The following is a 24884-nucleotide window of genomic DNA, read 5'->3' as shown; positions in this document are numbered from 1 at the left end:
AGTCTAGAAACTTTTAGAGGGGGTATTAGAATTCCCATCAGTTATATAAATATAGGATTTAAGTCAGATTCATAAAAATCTGAAAGAGCAGAGTAATATTAGCTAGCTCTGTGCTACACTTACGAATTTTAAACTTTAAAGGTCTCCTAAATTCTATAAGCTTATATTAATGGCTTTCCTTAAAATACAGATATTATTATCCACATTGTGGGTAAAATATGAGTTTCAAGTATATGTAACTCACACAAGCTCAGACAGCTAGTAATCAACACATACAGCCTAGATTCAGTTCAGCCTTGGCTTGTCTGAATCCAAAGGCATCCTAAATCTCGACAAGGACACCCCTTTTGGGATACCACAGGGAGTTTTGGCACTTTAAGTCTGCTGTGTGTGGATCAGCGTTCAGTTGAAGATGTGAAAAACCCACAGACCCGTAGTGTTACCATTATAGTTAGGACCGTTAGGGTTTCAAGTGGTAAGACCCAAAGCAAAATGGATAAGCAAAACTAAAAATTAAATAAATAGCTTAACTGTGGAATATAGTAATGAATATCATCAATGGTATCATGAATAACTGAATCTAGAGTCTAAAAAGTTTTTTGAAGTTTGTCTTTTTAAATTTTTTCTTATTTCCTGCCTCTTGGCTTTGCTTCTCTCTGTGGAACTTGTTCTTTTCTATCATTCATCGATTTCCTCTATGAGGTGGAAAAAGTGACCCTTGGAGGCCCCAGATATACAACATGATGTGAGAGACAGAATCTTGACTTGTCTGCTAGCTCCAGCGGAAAAAGCTCAGAGATGGGTCCAGGTTGGCTTACCCTGGGTGGTGTGGCCCTTCCTCAGTCAAGCCCTCTGTTAGGGTTATGAGGCATTAACATATTTTTTACTTGAATTGTTTTGATTAATGAAAGCTTATTTTATCACCAGTCATATGTTCAATCTTTGTAAATGTTCCATACATACTTGAAAAAAACGTGTTTTCTGTAATTGTTGATTGGAGTATTCTATAAATGTTAATTAGTCCACGGTTGATAGTGCTGTTGAAGTTTTCTATTTCCTTACCATTTCCTTATTATTCGCTTCTTTCTACTTATTCTATCAATTATTGAGAAGTATTGAAATCTCTAACTATAATTGTGAATTTGCCTATTTCTCCTTGCATTTCTATCAGTTTTTGCTTCATGTGTTTTGAGGCTCTGTTACTAAGTGCCTCAGTATTTACAATTGTTCTGTATTCTTGATGAATTGCATCTTTTACTATTATGAAATGCTTTTCTTTATCCCTGGTAGTGTTCTTTGCTCTGAAATCTACTTTGAGTGATATTACTATAGAAACTCTAGCTTTCTTTTGATTAGTGTTAACGTGGTATTTTCTCACCATATCTCATGGATCATTGTCCTTCATTGCCTGATGTCCAATACCATGAAAATTGTAGTTTAATATATTTTGTCCTGATCTATAGTTGTTTCTGATGGGAGGGGAAGTTCAAGCCCTGTTTCTGTATCTTGGCTAGAAGGGGAAACTTCTTTTGTCTGTTCCATTGATCCATGCCTCTACTGATAAAGCAATGTTAGATTGTATTGAGTACTGTAGCTTAATAGTAAGTCTTTAAATCAGAGAGTGTCACTCCAAATTTGTTCTACATTCTCAAAATTACTTAGACTGTATTCTAGGTTCCTTGTTTTCCACATACATTTTAGAATCAGCTTGTCAAATGTTTCAAAAAAGCCTGATGGAAATTTGATTAGGATTGCATCCAACTTATAAGTCAAATAGTAGGGGAGAACTGTCAGCTCAGCAATATTGAATCCTACAATTCGTGAACATGGTATTTCTTTCCATTTATTTAGGTCTTCTTTAATGTCTCTGATCAGTTTGTTTGTAGTTTCCATGATAAAAATCTTACACATGTTTCATTAGCTCTTTCTCTAGTATTCCATGATTTTTATGCTACATTACATGATACTCTATTATAATTTCAGTTTCCACTTTATTCATTGCTAGAATATAGAAATAAAATTTATTATTTCATACTGATGTGCATCCTTTGTCCTTTGTTAAAACCCCTTATTAGATTTCCTTTTTTTGTTATTGGTAGATTCTCCTTTTATTTCTTTTGCTTTCTTTATTGCAGTGACTAGAACCTCTAATACAATGTTGAATAGGGGTGTTGAGAGTAAATCTGCTTCATTTTTCTGGATCTTAGAGGGGAATCATTCAGTCATTCACCATTAAGAATGATGTTAACTACTAGAACTTTGTTAATGTCCTTTTTCAGACCGAGGACTTTCTCTTCTATCTCTAGATTCCTTAGTTTTTATAATTAATGGATATTGAATTTTGTCAAACAATTTTTCTCATGTCTATTGAGATATATCTCATATAGATATCATATATATATCTCAATAGATATCATATATTATCATATATAGGTAATCTCTGTAGACTCTTGATTTGGTAAATCACATTTTTAAATTTTTTTAAAAATGATTTTATTTTGAACTAGTTTTAGACTTAAGGAAAGTTTGAAACCATAGTATAGAAAGTTTACCATAAAGTTAACATCTTACATGACCATAGTACAAAAAAAAAACCCAGGAATTTAACACTGGTGTAATTAATATTATTTCATTTTTTAGCTAAATTATAGTGCTTGGTCTAATTTTATCAGTTTTCTCACTAATTATTATTTTTTTTAAAATTTAGAACACTATCCAGGATCCCACATTACATTTGCTTATTATTTCTCTTTAATCTCCTTCATTCTGTAACAGCTTGTCTTTCCTTGTCTTTCATGCCTTGACACTTTTGAAGAGTATTGACCAATTGAAAGTTTTACTAACTTTGCATTCGTGGGATAAACTCAACTTGGAAATAACATATTTATTATAAGCTGGATACAATTTACTAATATTTTTAAAGTATTTTTGTGTCTATGATGATGAGTGATTTTGATCTGTAGTTTTCTTTTTTTTATTTGCAATGTTTTTGTTTGGTTTAGATATCAGGGTAATATTTAAAGAATTAATTAAAGGAGCAAAGTTACTTCTGCTAAAGTTTTCTAGAAGAGTTTGGTAGATTTTGTAATACTTCTTCCTAAAATGTTTGGTTTAATTCACCAGTAAAGCCATTTGGTCTGTTGTTTAGATATAAGACTATTCACGTTATCTGTTTCTTCTTTTATGAGTTTTGGCAGCACAATACTTGTAAAAGAAATTAAAAATTTTTCCATTTCGTCTAAGTAGTCAAATGTATTAACATAGACTATATTCATAAGGTTTTGTTTTTATTCTTTTGATGTCTGTAGGATCAGTAGTGATGTCACCCCTTTCATTTTTTATATTGATAATTTGTGTCTTGTTTCTTCTTTCTTGATCAGTCTAGATAGAAGTTCATCAATTTTATTGATGCTTTCAAAGAATCATCTTGATTTTTTTTTCTATTTTTCTCTTTTCTATTCCATTGATTTCTATGCTCATCTTTATTTTTTCTTTAGGTGTATGTCCTTAACTTTGCTTGTAATATTTTGTCTGCTGACTATGAATACTTTTTATCAATAACTGAATGTATCTTTATTTCTTTTATTTTTAAAAGACATTTTCTCTGGGCATAGAATTCTAGGATGGCATGTTTTTTCTTTCAGTTTTTCTGTTAATATTATTTTTTTTCTCTGTATGTAATGCATTTTTTTATACAACTGCTTTCATAATTTTGTTCTTATTATTGCTTTTCAGCACTTTGATAACGTAGCACTTTGTAATGTTTTTCTTCATTTTTAAAAAATGCTTGAGGTTTGCTGAGCTACTTAAATGTGTAGGTTCTTTCTTTTCATTATATTTCGAAATTTGAGGTTAATATTTTTAAAATATTGGTTATGTCTTCCCCTATACCCCAGTACTCTTTTTTACTTCTGGGACTCTGATTTCATGTTTGATATTTCTCACAGCTTATTGAAGCACTGTTCAATTTTTTTCAGTCTTTTCTTCTCTGCTTCATTTTGGATAGTTTCTATTGCTATGTCTGCAAGTTCTCAGATCTCTTCTTCTGCAATGTCTAATCTGCTATTGATTTTATCCAGTGTATTTTTCATTTTAGATATCATATTTTTCATCACCTTATAGTTTGAATTGGGTATTTTTATATCTTTGGTTTCTTTCCTCATCATGCTTAGTGTTTTCTCTGTCTTCTTGAAATATGAAGTGTATTTATAATGGCTATCTTAATGTGCTTGTATTATAACTTTATCACCTCTGTTGTTACTGCATAATTTTTATTGGTTGATTTTTCTCCTTATCATGGCTTGTTTGCATTCCCTCTCCTTGTGCTGTGGCCTGGAAACTCTTCTGCCTCTTTGTATGCTTGGAAAAATTTTTTACTGGATTACAGACACTGAGTTTTATGTTTTTGGGTGGTGGATACTTCTGTTCTCTTCACCTATATCTTAGGAAATTTTTTATGATGTTTGATTTCTTTTATAGTTTCCAGATTTAACTGCTTGAAAGAGGAAATATTTGTCTTCTCCCTATTACCTATTAAATGGTATTTTCTAAGGGGTGGGACTACCCCATCTTTGTTCTCCTTGCATCAAGTGATATTAAAAATAGTGTATAGTAAACCATTATCCATTTCCAAGACTAATAAAAGAAGACAAAGAGAAATGGAAGAAATAGACAATATTAGGAAAGAAAAGAGACATTACCACAGATTCTATATACATTAAAATATATAAGAAGATATTAACAAATTTGGGCTAATAAATTTGAAAAGTTAGATGAAAGAGATAAATTCCCAGGAAAGATAAACCTGACCAAAATGGACACATTAAGAAATAGAATAGTCCTATATACTAAGAAATTTGAATGCATATTTAAGAATTTTTTAACAAAGAGCATTTCAGGCCAAGTGGCTTCACCAGTGAATTCTACCAAATATATAAGGAAGAAATAACACCACTCATCCACAAAAGTAATTTCATATATACATATTTAATATATAAAAGCCAGTTACATTTTTATATAATTTAAAAGTTACTATTTAAAACAGCATTTCAAACCATCATACCTGGGAACAAATCTGATAAGACATATACGACACACAGAAAAAATATACATAGAAAAAAGGAAAGGTATTAAATAAATGGGAGAATTTTTTTTTTATGGATTGGAATACTGAATAGCATAGAAATGTCACTTCTCCCCAAATTGATTTTTAGGTAAAATCCCAATTAAAATTTCACAAAGTTTTTTTTTTTTTTTTTCCTGGAAATCTTTAAGCTAATTCTAGAGTCAGATTGAAAATTCAAATAGCCATGAAGAGCCAAAACAATTGGAAAATGTAGAATCAAGTTGGAGGATTTATACTACTATAAACAAGGTTTATTATAAAGCTACAGTAATTAAGACAATGCAGTACTGGTATAATAATAGATAAGTAGACCAATGGATCATAAAAAAATAGTCTAGGGAAAAACCTACACATATAAATTAAAATTTGATTTGTGGCAACACAGGAGAATAGTGAGGAAAGAATTGTCTCTCAATAAAAGTGGATATTCACATAGAAATAAATGAATCTAGGTTCCTATGTCATATCATGCACAGAAATAAATTCCAGATATATTGTTGATCTAGATGTGAAAAGTAAAACATTAAAACTCCCAGAAGATGGCATTGAAGAATAACTTCATGATTTGGGAGAGACAAAGATTTCTCACTCAAGACTCAAAATGCAGTAACTGTATGAAGAACAATTGATGAATAGAACTACATTAAAATTAAGAACATCTCCTCATCAGAGACACCATTAAGAGAATGAATAGGTGGGAGAAAATATTTGTGATACATATAAATGACAAGTGACTCATATTCAAAATATATAAAGAACTAAACTCAATAAGAAAAAGAGAAATAACCCAATAGGAAAATGGGCAAGAAATTGAACATACACCTCAGAAAATGGAATATCCAAATAGTCAATAAATACTTAAAAATATGTAGAGCCTCATTAGTCATCATAGAAATGTAAAATATAATCACAGTGAGATGCTACTATGTACACATCAGAATGGCTAAAATGAAAAAGACTTACAATCCAAGGACAAAGAATGGTTAGAGCAAAGGAATACTCATAGAGAGTTGGTGGGAATATAATTGAAACATCTGTTTTGACAGAACTGATGATATTAGCTAAAGTTGGACACACACATAATCTGTGATATAGCAATTCCACTACTAGGCAACAGAAATGAGTACAGTACATGTCTGGGACAAAAGATGAGTGAGTGAGTGTGTGTGTGTGTGTGTGTGTGTGTGTGTTTGTTAGTGTGTTTATGTGAATGTTCATAGCAGTGTTGTTTTTAATAGCCACAAATTAGAAACAACCTAAATGTCTATCAATGGGATGGATATCAGATTTGAGATGCCTTTAAGTGGGTAGTAAATTTTTGTAGTATTTTTAGAAAATGAGGGCAAACATCTAGATATAAAAATACATAATGACAATGCACAGTTAAAAGGAACCTTCCAATAGAGACAAAATGGAGATATATCCTATGAAATAGTTACATAAGTTGTGTAGATAATATATAATCATAGCTTATGTACAATTTCAGGACTTTGTTACAGGAGATGTTGCCCAAAGATCCCCTTGACGGTCCATAAATAATTGGGCACTTTGGCTCAGATAGTCTCAATCACGAGTACATGGACAGAAAGTCATGGGCAAGTTTTAACTACCTCAAAGTGAAATTTCAACAAAGACAGGAGAATGTCTCCAGGGGAACTGGGGATTTAGATTCTCTTTTCTCATGTTTCTGGCTCAGGAAAAACTGAATTCTCACTTGTAAATTCTTTTAAAAGCAGATGAGAGTTTAAGGTGAGAGAGTCACCATACAGAGAAGGAGAAAAAACAATAGAAACCTAACAAGCACAGCATAATTGGCCTGTAGAGATTTTATCTCTGAGGGAAGATAAAATCCCACTTCTTGCCCAGCCCTGCTCTTCCTGGGGCAATGCTGACCTCTTTTCCTGGAGGTAAGGCAGTCATGCTCAGAGGCTCTCCATTGGGTTCTTAGGATTATGAGTCAAGAAGCAAGGATTTCCTTAACACACAGCTTCTTTCTGGGCTCATGTGAAAATTGGGTTGAGTTTGGTTACTACAGAGATTAAGGTCCCATTTTTGCAGTTGGTTTTAAGAAAATACGTTTGGGTAGCCAAACTGGGGAGAAATTTCTCTTGAATACCTCTGAGAAATGAAGCACCTAGCCTAGGGCTTTTACTGCATTCATAGGAAACATTGAACTTATTTACTACAGGTCGTGTTCCCTGTGTCACATTGCACTCCCCCCTCAGCACTTGTCCACTGCTGGAAATCTGGACCTGAGAACAGGTTTGTGTTAACCAGCTCATTCTTAAACAGTGATGGTCAGAAGATAACTTAGTCTAGATGACTGGCTCTAAACTTTCTGTTGCTCCAAGTAGTGTAGGTATGCATTAGGAAGTGGGAATGGGGTGGCGATAGCAACTTAGCCAGTTAACATTGTTGGGAAATCTGAAGCTTTCCAGGTGGCTTTTTTTGAGAACACTTCTGATGTAGAACTTTAGGAAGCTTGAATCACAGTTCTTGGAAGGAGAGGTGGTTCAGGAATGCTGTTTATCTTACTATTATTGTCACTTACAACACCTCTGCCTTATTTTTGAAAATCTGTTTTTAACTTTTATTTACACACCATATTTTCAAAAGTGTTTTAAACATTTTACTTTTGGTTAAAAAATTATTCTTTTTCCTATTGATGTCATATCCTTTTTCTATTATCCTCCCTACTTCCCCCACTCCAACAAATTGGGACAGACTTGAATTTATGCTTCCTTTAGACAGATGAAGAAGCTACGGTTGGACCTCCAAATCCACAGGTTCTACATCCGTGGATTCACCGACCATGGATTGAAAATATTAAAAAATTTTCCAGAAAGTTTGCAAAAGCAAAACTTGAATTTGCTTCATGCTAGAAACTATTTACTTATCATTTACTTTGTATTAGGTATTATGAGTAATCTAGAGATGATTTAAAGTGTACAGGAGGATGTGTGTAGGTTATATGCAAATACTAGGCCATTTTATATAAGGGACTTGAGCATCTGTGGATTTTGGTATCCACTGGAGTCCTGAAACCAATCCCAGGGATACTGAGGAGCAGCTGTAGGTAGTGACAGTTGAACTGGGAAATGCAAGTTCATTGGCCAAGCAGGTCGTTCATTCACTCCCAGGGAGAGGCACTTTAAAAAACATGAAGATGATACAGAAACGTGTCATGCGAACCATGAGTGTTTCTATTTGTAAACAATACCTTGCTGAGCCTTTAAGTGGAATTACTGATCCAAGACCAGGGATTACTACATTTTCTTTGTCGAGCCCTTAACTATTACTAGTTTTTAAGAAGTGAAAACTCAAAACCACAAGATATTATCATCAGATTTTTCAGTCAAGTCTCCTTATTTGGTACCTGAGAATACCTTAAATAATCATCAGCTACCTCCTGCACTGTATTTTTTTTTTCCTTTTAGCCCTCTCCTGGTGAACTCATGTTACATGAATTGCTTCATGTATTATAGCAGAATCAGAGACTGCCTCATGCACCTTCCTAGGAATATTATCTATTAAAATACCATCTGTACATTGTCAGGTTCCACTGACAGGTCTCAGGCACTGATTTTCCCCTTTGAAGTCACTTATCTCTCTTTTGTACCTGAGTTCTTCACCAGTGATAATTTTATATTCCAACTTTTCCCTTTTCATTGGGGATAAAAAGGTAGGTTTCCTCTTTCTTTGATAGAAATATTACAAAGTGGCTTGCTGATCTGAAGCTCTAGAGTAAATTCTAAAGAATTAAAGAACATTTTGTACTTTTATTGCCTCCTCTTGTAATTTGCATAAATTATCTCTTGGAGTGGGAATGGTTTATCAAGCTTAATTTATTTCTAGATAAAAGATTATCAAATGCAAATGCCAATAGACCCTTCTCTGCTGGCTAATCCAATCACCTTTGGCACCCTATTTATCTGCAGTTAGCTGCCCTTACTGTCATGAATACCCTCAACACAAAGTATGATTCTCATCATATATTCAATGGCACTATCTGATCACAGACAGCAAACAGATAATATCTCCTTGTCACAACAGTGCATGTGTTTCACTTTCTGTACCTAAAGGACAGAGTAATTAGAGGGGCAGGGTATGTGGGAAATCTAGAGTGGGCTTTGTTCAGTCTGTGAGGTTTTTGGAAATCACTTGTGATTTGACAAGTAATGTACAAATAAGATTACTAAGAGTTCTAGAGAGAATACTAGAGCCCTTGAGCTTTCGGAAATACTAATATATCAGCAGGATTAGAAAGTTTGCGGATGGTATTGAGCAGACTAGAGTATTACCTTCTGGTCATGTGAGTCACAGTAGAGGGAGCATAGCGCAAGGATGAGAAAAGGCAGAGTTTTCTAAGGGGCAGGGGATAGTCAAATATTTCAGATAAAGATAAAAGTAAGGACGGTTGAAGGAAAGATCATCAACAGTCATTTCACTGAGTTAATTCTAATTAATTTTTTCCATCACATTATATAGTCTCCAAATCACAATAATCACTATCCAGAATATGTGCAAATAGAATCAGAGGGAATGTGCAACCAGTTTTCCCTTATCTTTTAGTTAATAGGCTAGCACGTGTGGCAACTATTCGAGCTCTTATCATTTACTAAGGAAGATAGTTAATGCATCTTTGATTTGTTTCTTGACAGTCATACTCTGCTGTCGACCCCATGATCTGCTGCTCTTTCAAGGGAGGAGAAATGCAATATTGCAGATTCTTTCCTCTTATTCTCTCAGCCAGGTAAAAGACAAACAGGTGAAGATTTTTCAGAAATGAGCCTCGTCACCCAGGTCTTCATTTTTTATCTCACTGACTCTGAAATGTAATTTTTGATAATTTTTAGCTACTAAAAACTATTTTATATTTGCTACCTTTTAATTTACAACCCCAAATTTGTGATTTTAAAAGGGTGGAAATTTAGTATCTCATTTTCATAGTCAAAGAATCCAGAAGTAAAAAAAGTAAATTAAAAAAAAAAACCTGTTCGTACCTATTAGGTTCCATTCAGTATGGATTTTGAGATAGTAAGGAGGGAAAAACCGGTGTCTAACAGAGAAGTAAACAAACTCCATGGTTAGGAGTTGGCTTTAAAGAAAAAAAATCACGTTTTACAGTTAATCTTTTTAACTCAAATAAGCATTTTAATGAAAACTTTCCTGCTTAAGAAGGAGAAGAGTTTTCTCGTTGGATCTGAGCCACATCAGCGGGTTCTATTGTTTCCCAGAAGGAGACGTACAATCTGAAAAACCACACCACTTAATATTAGATGGCTATTTGATCTAAGTGACCTTATAAGGTCCTCTGGCACCTTACGTATCTAGTTTTTTTGGTTTATAACTTGGGTTTGGTCTTCAGAAGCTCATGGGCAGGGAAAACCAGACATGGATGAGTGAGTTCATTCTGCTGGGACTGTCTAGCTGCTGGGAGACTCAGGTCTCCCTCTTTGTCCTTTTCCTGGCCATGTACCTGATGACTGTGCTGGGGAACTTCCTCATCATCCTCCTTATCAGACTCGACAGCAGGCTAAACACACCCATGTACTTTTTCTCAGTATCCTGTCATTTGTGGACATCTGTTATACCAACAGCACTGTCCCCCAGATGCTCATTCACTTCCTGTCAGCCCAGAAGTCCATCCCATTCTACAGCTGTGTGCTCCAGCTGTTTATCTCCTTGGCAATGGGCAGCACAGAGTTCTTCCTGCTGGGAGCCATGGCTTATGACCGCTGTGTGGCAGCGTGCCATCCACTGCACTATGCAGTCATCATGCACGGAGGGCTGTGCCTGGGGCTGGCTGCCGGCTGCTTGGTGGCTGGTTTCGTGAATTCACTGATGCAGACAGTCATCATCTTTCAGCTGCCTCTGTGCCGTAAGGTTGTTAATCACTTTGCCTGTGAGATGTTGGCTGTGCTGAGGCTGACCTGTGTGGACATCTCCTTCAACAAGGTCATGGTGGCCATCTCAGGATTTCTGGTGATCATGCTTCCCTGTTTTCTTGTTCTGTTCTCCTATGGTCGTATAGTTGCTGCCGTTCTGCGTATTTATTCTGCCCAGGGACGCCACAAAGCGTTTGGGACGTGCGCCTCTCACCTCATTGTGGTTTCTATGTGCTTTGGAACAGCCATCTTCACATACATGAGACCCATGGCTGCCTCCTCAGCAGAACAGGAGAAGATGGTTGCCCTGTTCTATGCTGTGGTGACCCCCATGCTGAATCCCTTAATCTACAGCCTGAGGAACAAGGAAGTGATGAGCGCCTTTAGAAGAGTGTTGGGGAAACTTAGTGACAAAGGGTAAAGATTCAAAGAATTTCTCCTTCCCTCCAACAGCCCATAGAACGACATTCTAAACAAAGAGAAAATGATGGACATGCCCTTTCTTCTCAGATTTTCTCATAAGGTAGATCATGGTGAACAAGTTTTTCTAGACTGACTTTCCACATTCATCCACATTTTGACTATGTATCACTGCCCTGTTACACATACAGTAAAAAAAGAAAAAAAGCCTTTAATTATTAAGCTGCAGTCTGCTGGATAATCTCTCCTCCTAGACTTCATATTCCCCCTTTTACTTACATATACTTCCTGCCTATTCCCTCAGAAAATGAAATACAAACAGTAAAAATTTTCAGGGTGAGAAGAGCCACACTTTGAATCATGACCCCACCCATCACCAGCAATGTAGCTTTGAAAAAGGTACTTAACATCTCTGACCTCTAGTTTCCTCAACTATAAAAAGAAGTAATAATATCCAGTGTGTGTGATTATTTTGAAGATTATAAATTATCTATGTAAAATACCTAGTAGAGTGGTGGCATAGAGTAGATATTCAACTATTTTTTTAAAATAGCTTGTAGGACACAATTATAGCACTACACATTATGCAACCTTCTCTCTATATAGAGTTACTCAAAATGAATTTTTTCCTTTTGCTGTGGCTCTAGTAGGTCACTGTTCCATGTCTGCTCCAGGTAGTCACCTTACCCAGAACCATGGCGTCTGTCCATCCAATTTATTATCTCTCCATCCATCCATCCATCCACCCATTCATTATCCATCCATCCATTCATCCATCCAACTTTTCTATCTCTATCTATCCATCTATGTATCTATCTATGTATTTTTTAGCTCCAAGCCAGACAAGACCTTTCTTATGATCTCCAGACACATGTATCAATGCTTGCTTAACTCCTTTCACTTACATTATATGAATCTCATTGTTAACATAGCTAAAATAGAGCTGTTGTTCTTGCTTCCTCTATCCCAAGCTATTCCTTTCCTCTTGCCCCAATACACCTTCACTGTATTAGTAAAAGGAACCATCATACATCAGAGTAATTCTTGATTCCTTTATTTTACACCCTACCCAGCAATAGATTTCATTAGCTTGTCAACAAAATATATGATCAACTGGTCTCTCTGTTTCCACCTCTGCTTTCTACATTCTATTCTGCACACAACAGCTTTAATTTTTAAAATTATTATTTGTTTTTTGACTTTATTTTGTAAGGTGAAACACAGGCAGAACACCACACTAAATAAATGTGTAGCTTAGGGAATTATTGTAAGACAAACCCTCTTGTAACCACCACTCAAGTAAAAAAAAAAAAAAAAAAAAATTCTGCCAGCTACTGTAGCAGTCCCTCCATGTGCCTCATCATAATCACAACTCCTTTTTCCCAAAAGTAACTGCTCTCATGACCTCTGTAGTAATCACTGTCTTGCATTTCTTTATGGCTTTATTATTCAAGCAAACATCCCTAGTCACTGTCACTGTAGTTTAGTTTTGCCCATTTTTTTCAATTTGATATGCTTTGAAATCTCATTAATCTATAGGTCCCCTCCAACTCTTTCTTTTCCCTACAATTTATTTGAGTGACCTGGGCCATTTGACCTGTAGAAGGCTCCTTTATCTTAGAAAATAAATCAAGTCACATCCTTTTCCTGCTTAGTATAAAATCCAGACTCCCCAAGTACAGGACCTAACTTGGTCCAGCTGCTGCCTGCTTCTTCATCTGCATTTTGACTCCTTCTTCCTCTCTCTTACTGCTCTCATGGCACACTGCTTGTCTAACAAGGGTTGGAAGAAAACGGCTAAATCTCTATAAAAGGAAAATTTTTTTTTTTTTTACAAGTCATAGACATTCATGGAAAAAATAATTGTAGACCTGTACATTTTTTGTATGTGAAATCTGAGACTTATCCAATGTCTTAATAATTTACTAATAAGCACTAATAAATTTAGTAATAAATACTTCCTTTCACTGGAAATTCTGAATCCTATCAATTAACATCATGAATAACTGGGCTCAAATTTCTGAGTAAAATCTCAAGAGAAGAGATGTTTTATCTCCCACTTTTAAAAGGAGAAAATTCAAGTTTCTACTGTGGAAAGGGCAAAGTATTATATTCATCAGTTAGACTATAAGCTTCTTGAGAGCAAGGACTATGCATTTTATCTTATTTGTGTTCCCAGTGCCTTAACAATGCTAATAAATTCCTGCTGATTGATTTATTAATTGAAACTTTCTTTACTATTCTAGAGGTTGCCTCTTACGAAATATATAAAGATAATGCATGTTGGAATTTAGTATAATAGTAAATAGGCTTTAAAAAATCTCAGGCTCAGAGTTAATTGGTTCATAATACTCTTCAGTAGATGAAATATTATCACCCATACAAGCCTTCTTTTATTAATTAAAATTAATTAATTCTGTTTTATCCCATTCTTTATTCAACTATTCTGATATGTTTAATGCATATAATGATGTTTGAGAGTGCGTTTATGTATTTAAAATATATATTAACTACTCATACTGTGTCTTAGTTTTGTTTTTTTACTCAAGACTATATTTTTAAGATTGATACATATTGCTAGTCTATTACTTTTAACTGTTCAGAGTAATCCATGGTGTTCATCATATTTTAGCTATCACTCTTTGTTATGGTACCCAGCTCCCTACCACCACATATAGCCCGATGGTGAACATCATAATACATGTGTACTTAAGGACCTGTGAGAATTTATTTAAGGAATATACACAGGAGCCAAATTGCTAGGTAATGGATAACACTCTCCAGAATGGCTTTATACGTCTACACTCGTACGTCAGTGCCTGACGGGTCTTTTTTTTTTTTTTTTTTCACACACACACACTGTATTTTATTTTTACAAGAGATAAATAGACTGACACCAAGCATTGTACATGGATGACCACAACAAAAGCAACAATGATTGCAATTACCAAACATGAAACACACTCATACTATGTCATAATATTGACATTCAGTCCAGTAATCCTCCACTGTAACAGCTCCTTTACTTTGCAGTGAAAATTGATTTGTATATTCTTTGCCTCTGAGTCCTTGTGGGATTTTTTTTTTTAATTCAGACAGAAAGTCACAAAAATTATACTCATCCTCATCAGTTCACTCAGTCCCATGTAATTAATTTTTTTTTTCATCTTGACCTTTTGTTAGCACTTTTATGAGTTCATCAGTTTTTCATTAGAGATCTGAAAATGCTTATTCATTCAGTTCAGCAGTACAGTCAGTTACCAGAAACCTGTACTTGTCCGAGTCTTTTCCATGAATTTCTTGAAGATGAAAGCCTTTTATAGGAACATATTTGCAAAAGCATCAGAGTACACCCAGAACTGTCTGTAAATGACAAAAGACTTAAAAATGACCACTGTTAAAGATTTGATGAAAGTTCATAATAATGCAGTTGACAAGAAAATTAGTTATTTCTGAGATATACATTTTAAAGTAATAACTAGGATTATTATAACATTATACCAGAACATATAAGATTTTTAGAAATTTCATGTAATGTCTGAAACATTTATATTAACATATTTCCATACATATTTCCATACAAATACAAATGTAAGATTTTTAGAAATTTCATGTAATGTCTGAAACATTTATATTAACATATTTCCATACAAATAACCCAATGAAAGTTTAGTATTAGTTGTTTTGTTTGTTTGTTTTTTTATACTGCAGGTTCTTATTAGGCATCAATTTTATACACATCAGTGTATACATGTCAATCCCAATCGCCCAATTCAGCACACCACCATCCCCACCCCACCGCAGTTTTCCCCCCTTGGTGTCCATATGTCCATTCTCTACATCTGTGTCTCAACTTCTGCCCTGCAAACTGGCTCATCTGTACCATTTTTCTAGGTTCCACATACATGCATTAATATACGATATTTGTTTTTCTCTTTCTGACTTACTTCACTCTGTATGACAGTCTCTAGATCCATCCACTTCTCAACAAATGACTCAATTTCGTTCCTTTTTATGGCTGAGTAATATTCCATTGTATATATGTACCACATCTTCTTTATCCATTCGTCTGTTGATGGGCATTTAGGTTGCTTCCATGACCTGGCTATTGTAAATAGTGCTGCAATGAACATTCGGGTGCATGTGTCTTTTTGATTTACGGTTTTCTCTGGGTATATGCCCAGTAGTGGGATTGCTGGGTCATATGGTAATTCTATTTTTAGTTTTTTAAGGAACCTCCATATTGTTCTCCATAGTGGCTGTATCAATTTACATTCCCACCAACAGTGCAAGAGGGTTCCCTTTTCTCCACACCCTCTCCAGCATTTGTTGTTTGTAGATTTTCTGATGATGCCCATTCTAACAGGAGTGAGGTGATACCTCATTGTAGTTTTGATTTGCATTTCTCTAATAATTAGTGATGTTGAGCATCTTTTCATGTGCTTCGTGGCCGTCTGTATGTCTTCTTTGGAGAAATGTCTATTTAGGTCTTCTGCCCATTTTTGGATTGGGGTGTTTGTTTCTTTAATATTGAGCTGAATGAGCTGTTTATATATTTTGGAGATTAATCCTTTGTCCATTGATTCGTTTGCAAATATTTTCTCCCATTCTGAGGGTTGTCTTTTCGTCTTGTTTATGGTTTCCTTTGCTGTGCAAAAGCTTTGAAGTTTCATTAGGTCCCATTTGTTTATTTTTGTTTTTATTTCCATTACTCTAGGAGGTGGATCAAAAAAGATCTTGCTGTGATTTATGTCAAAGAGTGTTCTTCCTATGTTTTCGTCTAAGAGTTTTATAGTGTCCGGTCTTACATTTAGGTCTCGAATCCATTTTGAGTTTATTTTTGTGTATGGTGTTAGGGAGTGTTCTAATTTTTCTTTTACATGTATCTGTCCAGTTTTCCCAGCACCACTTATTGAAGAGACTGTCTTTTCTCCATCGTATATCTTTGCCTCCTTTGTCATAGATTAGTTGACCATAGGTGCGTGGGTTAATCTCTGGGCTTTCTATCTTGTTCCATTGATCTATGTTTCTGTTTTTGTGCCAGTACCATATTGTCTTGATTACTGTAGCTTTGTAGTATAGTCTGAAGTCAGGGAGTCTGATTCCTCCAGCTCCATTTTTTTCCCTCAAGACTGCTTTGGCTATTCGGGGTCTTTTGTGTCTCCATACAAATTTTAAGATGATTTGTTCTAGCTCCGTAAAAAATGCCATTGGTAATTTGATAGGGATTGCATTGAATCTGTAGATTGCTTTGGGTAGTATACTCATTTTCACAATGTTGATTCTTCCAATCCAAGAACATGGTATATCTCTCCATCTGTTGGTATCATCTTTAATTTCTTTCATCAGTGTCTTATAGTTTTCTGCATACAGGTCTTTTCTCTCCCTAGGTAGGTTTATTCCTAGGTATTTTATTCTTTTTGTTGCAGTGGTAAATGGGAGTGTTTCCATAATTTCTCTTTCAGATTTTTCATCATTAGTGTATAGGAATGCAAGAGATTTCTGTGCATTAATTTTGTATCCTGCAACTTTACCATATTCATTAATTAGCTCTAGCAGTTTTCTGGTGGCAGTTTTAGGATTCTCTATGTATAGTATCATGTCATCCGCAAACAGTGACAGTTTTACTTCTTCTTTTCCAATTTGTATTCCTTTTATTTCTTTTTCTTCTCTGATTGCCGTGGCTAGGACTTCCAGAACTATGTTGAATAATAGTGGTGAGAGTGGACATCCTTGTCTCGTTCCTGATCTTAGAGGAAATGCTTTCAGTTTTTCACCATTGAGAATGATGTTTGCTGTGGGTTTGTCATATGTGGCCTTTATTATGTTGAGATAGGTTCCCTCTATGCCCACTTTCTGGAGAGTTTTTATCATAAATGGGTGTTGAATTTTGTCAAAAGCTTTTTCTGCATCTATTGAGATGATCATATGGTTTTTCTTCTTCAATTTGTTAATATGGTGTATCACATTGATTGATTTGCGTATATTGAAGAATCCTTGCATCCCTGGGATAAATCCCACTTGATCGTGGTGTATGATCCTTTTAATGTGTTGTTGGATTCTGTTTGCTAGTATTTTGTTGAGGATTTTTGCATCTATATTCATCAGTGATATTGGTCTGTAATTTTCTTTCTTTGTAGTGTCTTTGTCTGGTTTTGGTATCAGGGTGATGGTGGCCTCATAGAATGAGTTTGGGAGTGTTCCTTCCTCTGCAATTTTTTGGAAGAGTTTGAGAAGGATAGGTGTTAGCTCTTCTCTAAATGTTTGATAGAATTCACCTGTGAAGCCATCTGGTCCTGGACTTTTTGTTTGTTGGAAGATTTTTAATCACAGTTTCAATTTCATTACTTGTGATTGGTCTGTTCATATTTTCTGTTTCTTCCTGGTTCAGTCTTGGAAGGTTATACCTTTCTAAAAATTTGTCCATTTCTTCCAGGTTGTCCATTTTATTGGCATACAGTTGCTTGTAGTAGTCTCTTAGGATGCTTTGTATTTCTGTGGTGTCTGTTGTAACTTCTCCTTTTTCATTTCTGATTTTATTGATTTGAGTCCTCTCCCTCTTTTTCTTGATGAGTCTGGCTAATGGCTTATCAATTTTGTTTATCTTCTCAAAGAACCAACTTTTAGTTTTATTGATCTTTGCTATTGTTTTCTTTGTTTCTATTTCATTTATTTCTGCTCTGGTCTTTATGATTTCTTTCCTTCTGCTAACTTTGGGTTTTGTTTGTTCTTCTTTCTCTAGTTTCTTTAGGTGTAAGGTTAGATTGTTTACTTGAGATTTTTCTTGTTTCTTGAGGTAGGCTTGTATAGCTATAAACTTCCCTCTTAGAACTGCTTTCACTGCATCCCATAGGTTTTGGGTCGTCGTGTTTTCATTGTCATTTGTCTCTAGGTATTTTTTGATTTCCTCTTTGATTTCTTCAGTGATCTCTTGGTTATTTAGTAACGTATTGTTTAGCCTCCATGTGTTGGTGTTTTTTACCTCTTTTCTCCTGTAGTTCATTTCTAATCTCATAGCGTTGTGGTCAGAAAAGATGCTTGATATGATTTCAATTTTCTTAAATTTACTGAGGCTTGATTTGTGACCCAAGATGTGATCTATCCTGGAGAATGTTCCGTGCGCACTTGAGAAGAACGTGTAATCTGCTGTTTTTGGATGGAATGTCCTATATATATCAATTAAATCTATCTGGTCTATTGTGTCATTTAAAGCTTCTGTTTCCTTATTTATTTTCACTTTGGATGATCTGTCCATTGGTGTAAGTGAGGTGTTAAAGTCCCCCACTATGATTGTGTTACTGTCAATTTCCTCTTTTATAGCTGTTAGCAGTTGCCTTATGTATTGAGGTGCTCCTATGTTGGGTGCATATATATTTATAATTGTTATATCTTCTTCTTGGATTGATCCCTTGATCATTATGTAGTGTCCTTCCTTGTCTCTTGTACCATTCTTTATTTTAAAGTCTATTTTATCTGATATGAGTATAGCTACTCCAGCTTTCTTTTGATTTCCATTTGCATGGAATATCTTTTTCCATCCCCTCACTTTCAGTCTGTATGTGTCCCTAGGTCTAAAGTGGGTCTCTTGTAGACAGCATACATATGGGTCTTGTTTTTGTATCCATTCAGCAAGCCTGTGTCTTTTGGTTGGAGCATTCAATCCATTCACGTTTAAGGTAATTATCGATAGGTATATTCCTATGACCATTTTCTTAATTGTTTTGGGTTTGTTTTCGTAGGTCCTTTTCTTCTCTTGTGTTTCCCACTTAGAGAAGTTCCTTTAGCATTTGTTGTAGAGCTGGTTTGGTGGTGCTGAATTCTCTTAGCTTTTGCTTGTCTGTAAAGCTTTTGATTTCTCCATCGAATCTGAATGAGATCCTTGCCGGGTAGAGTAATCTTGGTTGTAGGTTCTTCCCTTTCATCACTTTAAGTATATCATGCCACTCCCTTCTGGCTTGCAGAGTTTCTGCTGAGAAATCAGCTGTTAACCTTATGGGAGTTCCCTTGTATGTTATTTGTCGTTTTTCCCTTGCTGCTTTCAATAATTTTTCTTTGTCTTTAATTTTTGCCACTTTGATTACTGTGTGTCTTGGCGTGTTTCTCCTTGGGTTTATCCTGTATGGGACTCTCTGCGCTTCCCGGACTTGAGTGGCTATTTCCTTTCCCATGTTAGGGAAGTTTTCGACTATAATCTCTTCAAATATTTTCTCTGGTCCTTTCTCTCTCTCTTCACGTTCTGGGACCCCTATAATGCGAATGTTGTTGCGTTTAATGTTGTCCCAGAGGTCTCTTAGGCTGTTTTCATTTCTTTTCATTCTTTTTTCTTTAGTCTGTTCCGCAGCAGTGAATTCCACCATTCTGTCTTCCAGGTCACTTATCCGTTCTTCTGCCTCAGTTATTCTGCTATTGATTCCTTCTAGTGTAGTTTTCATTTCAGTTATTGTATTGGTCATCTCTGTTTGTTTGTTCTTTAATTCTTCTAGGTCTTTGTTAATCATTTCTTGCATCTTCTCAATCTTTGCCTCCATTCTTATTCCGAGGTCCTGGATCATCTTCACTATCATTATTCTGAATTTTTTTTCTGGAAGGTTGCCTATCTCCACTTCATTTAGTTGTTTTTCTGGGGTTTTTTCTTGTTCCTTCATCTGGTACATAGCCCTCTGCCTTTTCATCTTGTCTATCTTTCTGTAACTGTGGTTTTTGGTCCACAGGCTGCAGGATTGTAGTTTTTCTTGCTTCTGCTGTCTGCCCTCTGGTGGTTGAGGCTATCTAAGAGGCTTGATGGGAGGCTCTGGTGGTGGGTAGAGCTGACTGTTGCTGTGGCAGTCAGAGCTCAGTAAAACTTTAATCCACTTGACTGTTGATGGGTGGGGCTGGGTTCCCTCCCTGTTGGTTGTTTTGCCTGAGGCAACCCAACACTGGAGCCTACCTGGGCTCTTTGGTGGGGTTAATGGCAGACTCTGGGAGGGCTCACGCCAAGGAGCACTTCCCAGAAACTCCGCTGCCAGAGTCCTTGTCCCCACAGTGAAACAGAGCCACCCCCCGCCTCTGCAGGAGACCCCCCAACACCAGCAGGTAGGTCTGGTTCAGTCTCCCCCAGGGTCACTGCTCCTTCCCCTGGGTCCCGATGCACACACTACTTTGTGTGTGCCCTCCAAGAGTGGGGTCTCTGTTTCCCCCAGTCCTGTTGAAGTCCTGCAATCAATTCCCACTAGGCTTCAAAGCCTGATTCTCTAGGAATTCCTCCTCCTGTCGCCAGACACCCAGGTTGGGAAGCCTGACGTGGGGCTCAGAACCTTCACTCCAGTGGGTGGACTTCTATGGTATAAGTGTTCGCCAGTCTGTGAGTCACCCACCCAGCAGTTATGGGATTAGATTTTACTCTGATTGCGCCCCTCCTACCATCTCACTGTGGCTTCTCCTCTGTCCTTGGACGTGGGGTATCCTCCTTGGTGAAGTCCAGGGTCTTCCTCTCAATGATTGTCCAGCAGCCAGTTGTGATTCTGGTGCTCTCTCAAGAGGGAGTGAGAGCACGTCCTTCTACTCCGCCCTCTTGGTTCTGACAGGTCTTATCTATCCACAGCCTGCATGTTTTGAATTTTTTCTAGCCTAAAAGATATAAAATTGTCTTATTTTGTGTTGCTCTGATAAGTAATCAATATGAACATGTCTTCATATGCTGAACTTCTGATTTGTCTACCTTCACCCAACACCACTCTATCCATGCCTTCCCCGCTTCAATTCGTGGTAACTCCATCGTTGCAGTGATAGGCAATTTCCCAGTCTTTTTCTCATAAATTGGCAAGAGTAGCCTGTTGTCTCTATTTTCAAAATATATACATGGTATGATCACTTCTCAACATCTCCACTCTTACACCCCAATGTGAGCCACCCTGACTTCCCACTTGGGTTACTGCAATTGCCTGCATCAAATTTCCCTGCTTCTATTCTTATATCCCAGCACTCAGAGTGATCCCTTTAAAACAGAACTCAAATCATGTCCTTCCTCTTTTCAACCATGCAATCATTCAGAATTAAATCCAAAGTATTTACAATGAACACAGGCTTTTCTCCTAACTATGCCTCTCTACCTGGAATGCTTCTTTCTCAGGTAGCCACTTCCTCATCTCCTCCAATTCTTCATTTAATTATCATCACTGCCCTATTTGATGCTGCAGACTTTCTCCTTGCCCCCTACTCCTGTTCCCTCTTACCTTGTTATTTATTTTTTCCAAAGAACTTATCTTTTCTAACATATTTGCAATTAACTCATTGTTTAATGTCTGTCTCTCATCCCTCCACTGCCCCCAGAATATAATATAAGCCCCTTGAGAGCAGGGCTCTTTGGTTCAGGTAAATATATATATATACCAAGAATATAGGATATTGTCTGTCTTATAGTTAGCACCAAATAAATATTTTCTGAGTGAACCATATTGTCAGCCTTTTGGGTTTCTATTGCTGGACACTCTGTGTTCATTTTCTTTGCTCATTTTTCCTTTGAGTTTTCTACCATTTCCTTGTTGGTGTGTATATTATAAATATGAATGCTTTTTGGTTATAACCATTGCAAATACATACCTCTGATCCATCACCTCTCTGTCAATTTTATTCATAGAGTCCTTTGTTGAATGAAGAACCTTCATTTTGATGTAATCCAATTTATCACATTTTTGTCCAATGATTTATGCTTATGAAGTTTTGTTTTTCTAAATAAAAATCCCTGTATCTAGGTCATAAAATATTCTGTTTTATTTAATTAAGTTTTATACTTTTACCTTTCACAGTATTTCTTTAGTTTATCTTTAGTATTTTAGTATTTCTTTAGACATCTACTTCTACATATGTTGTTAAGTATGGATCTAGTGTTTTTTCCATGTGTGGTCCATTTATTAAACAGTCTATTCTTTATTCAGTCATTTTAATAACTTTCATGTACATTAAGTTTACCTATATATGGGTCTGCCTTTAAATTCTATTCTTTTCTGTTTGTTCGTTTGTTCTTGCACCATGTAATCCTGTTACTCTACTTCTAAAAATTGAAGTATAGTTGACATACAATAGTATATCAGTTTCAAGTATAAAACATAGTAGTTTAACATTTATGTACATTACAAATTGATCACCATGATAAGTCTAATAACCATCTGTCACCAGATAAATCTATTACAAATTACTATGTTCCCAATACTGTTCATCACATTCCATGATTTATTTATTTTGTAACTGGAAGTTTGTACCTCTTAATCTCTCTTACCTATTTTCCTCAACCTCCCACCCCTCTTCCAATGACCAGTTTGTTTTCTTTATCTGTAAGTCTGCTTCTGTTTTGTTTTGTTGGTTTGTTTTGTTTTTTAGATTCCATATATAAGTAAAATCATTCAGTATTTCTCTTTCTCTGTTTGACTTATTTCACTTAGCATAATATCCTCTGGGTCCATTTATGTTGTCACAAATGACAAAATTTCATTCTTTTTTTATGGTTGAGTAATATTCCATTGTGTATATAGCTATATACCACCTCTTCATTATTCATTCATCTATCTGTAGACACTTAGGTTGCTTCTATATCTTGGCTACTGTAAATAATGCTGCAATGAACATAGGAGTACATATATCTTTTCGAATTAGTGTTTTTGTTTTCTTTAGAAAACACCCAGAAGTGGAATTACTGGACTGTGTAGTACTGTTGTTAATTTTTTGAGGAACCTCCACACTTTTCCATAGCGCTGCACCAATTTACATTCCCACCAACAGGAACTGCCTACAGGGTTCCCCATTCTCCCCATCCTTGCCAAGAATTGTTATTTGTTGTCTATTTGATGATAGCCATTCTGACAGGTTTGAGGTGATACTGTGGTTTTGATTCGCATTTCTCTGATGATTAGTGATGTTGAGCATCTTTTCATGTGTCTGTCGGCCATCTGTATGTCTTTTTTGGAAAAATGTCTATTCAGGTCCTGTGACCATTTTTTAATAGACCTCTTTGGGTTTTGTTTTGTTTTTTTTGATATTAAGTTGTGTGATTTCTTTAAATATTTTGGATATTAACCCCTTATCCAGTATATCATTTGCAAATATTTTCCTTTGTTCAGTAGGTTGTCTTTTCATTTTATGATTTCCTTCATTATGAAAAAGCTTTTTAGTTTGATGTAGTCCCATTTGTTTATTTTTGCTTTTATTTCCCTTGCCTGAGGAGACAGACACACACACAGAAAATATTGCTGAGACTGATGTCAAAGAGTAAACTGCCTATGTTTTCTCCTAGAGTTTTATGGTTTCAGGTCACCAGAAGATGCTTTTGTCACCAGCTCCCAGAATAAGCCCTTCTCTGGGGCAATGCCAGGTAGTTGAGCAGAGGATGAGAACAGACTGGTCACTCTGACGTAGACAAGGCGTACAGTGGAAATCTCCCTTCCCACTCTTGGGAAAGGGAAATGGGGACTAGAGGTGTCACTGCACAATGCTTAACATCCTCACTAGATGTTTTTCACAGAGGAGGTTGTACTTTTATTAAAGATTCCCAACACTAAAAATCCCTAAGTACAAACCAGGATATGAAAGATCATCTTCCTTAAAGTGAAGGGAAAGGTGAAATTGCTAAGGTTACACGATGTGATGGTAGAATTACAAACCTGAGAGCAGCCCAATAATAAGCAACATCTGTTTAAGGATTGGCATAAGAAACTCTCCCTATCCAACCTCAGATTAGATGATGTACCATAGAGCATGTCAGTGGTCCCGTGAGTTGCCTGGCCCAGGAGCTATCACTCAAAGGAACGTGGAGATGGATGAGTTGGAATGAGAAAGTTTCGATTTAATCTTCACGGTCCTAAAGTGGGATAAAAATTCCCAGCATCCAAAAGTGTTATCACTGAAGATTCAGACACACTTCCCTTGAGAAATTAAAGTTTGGCAAGCTCCTTCCCAGGCTCTGGGGACAAGGAAACAAAATGTTCATTTGCAAAGTTGAAATGTAGGTTAGGGTGTTAGATGCAGAAGTGACCAGACAGAGGGAAATGGAAAATAAAAGAAATCTAATAAACAAAAAATAATTGGTCCCTTGAGATTTTATCACTAAGTTATAGAAAGTTACCTGTTCCAACTGCACTTGCTTCAAATTCCATAACTTTCCCAGCCCTGCCATCTTTCCAAGGCACAGGATGGCCTCCTCCATTCTCCAGAGGTGAGTCAGGCATTTTCAGTCTTTCTTCATCACTTATTTAGCAGCATAAATTGTGAAACCAGGTTCCTGTAATCCATGGCCTCTCCTGCCATACTCCTCAAACCTAAGAGTATGGCGGCTTGATATAGTTGTGCTCTAGTAGAAATTTATTCTAAAAAATATGTTCTGGCTATTCAAATTACATTTGTGAGTGTACAGCTAAGTAGGTTTGAAAAGAAGTTTGTGAACAACTTGAGCATAAGTGAGTGTGCTTATGTGTGGGATC

General features: G+C 36.0%; 1 protein-coding gene across 1 annotated transcript; it reads left to right on the top strand.

Moving 5' to 3' along the window:
- Positions 1–10499: 10499 nt before the first annotated feature.
- On the top strand, positions 10500–11434 carry LOC118901180 (olfactory receptor-like protein OLF3). The gene is given in 2 exon segments (XM_036864271.1): positions 10500–10683; positions 10686–11434. Coding segments are annotated over 2 exon segments (933 nt in total).
- The last annotated feature ends 13450 nt before the right edge of the window (positions 11435–24884 follow it).

The sequence above is a fragment of the Balaenoptera musculus genome, chromosome 9, assembly GCF_009873245.2.
Source record: "Balaenoptera musculus isolate JJ_BM4_2016_0621 chromosome 9, mBalMus1.pri.v3, whole genome shotgun sequence".
Lineage (NCBI taxonomy): Eukaryota > Metazoa > Chordata > Mammalia > Artiodactyla > Balaenopteridae > Balaenoptera > Balaenoptera musculus.
The sequence above is the reverse complement of the archived record's forward strand: the minus strand, read 5'-3'. Positions and strand labels throughout refer to the sequence as shown.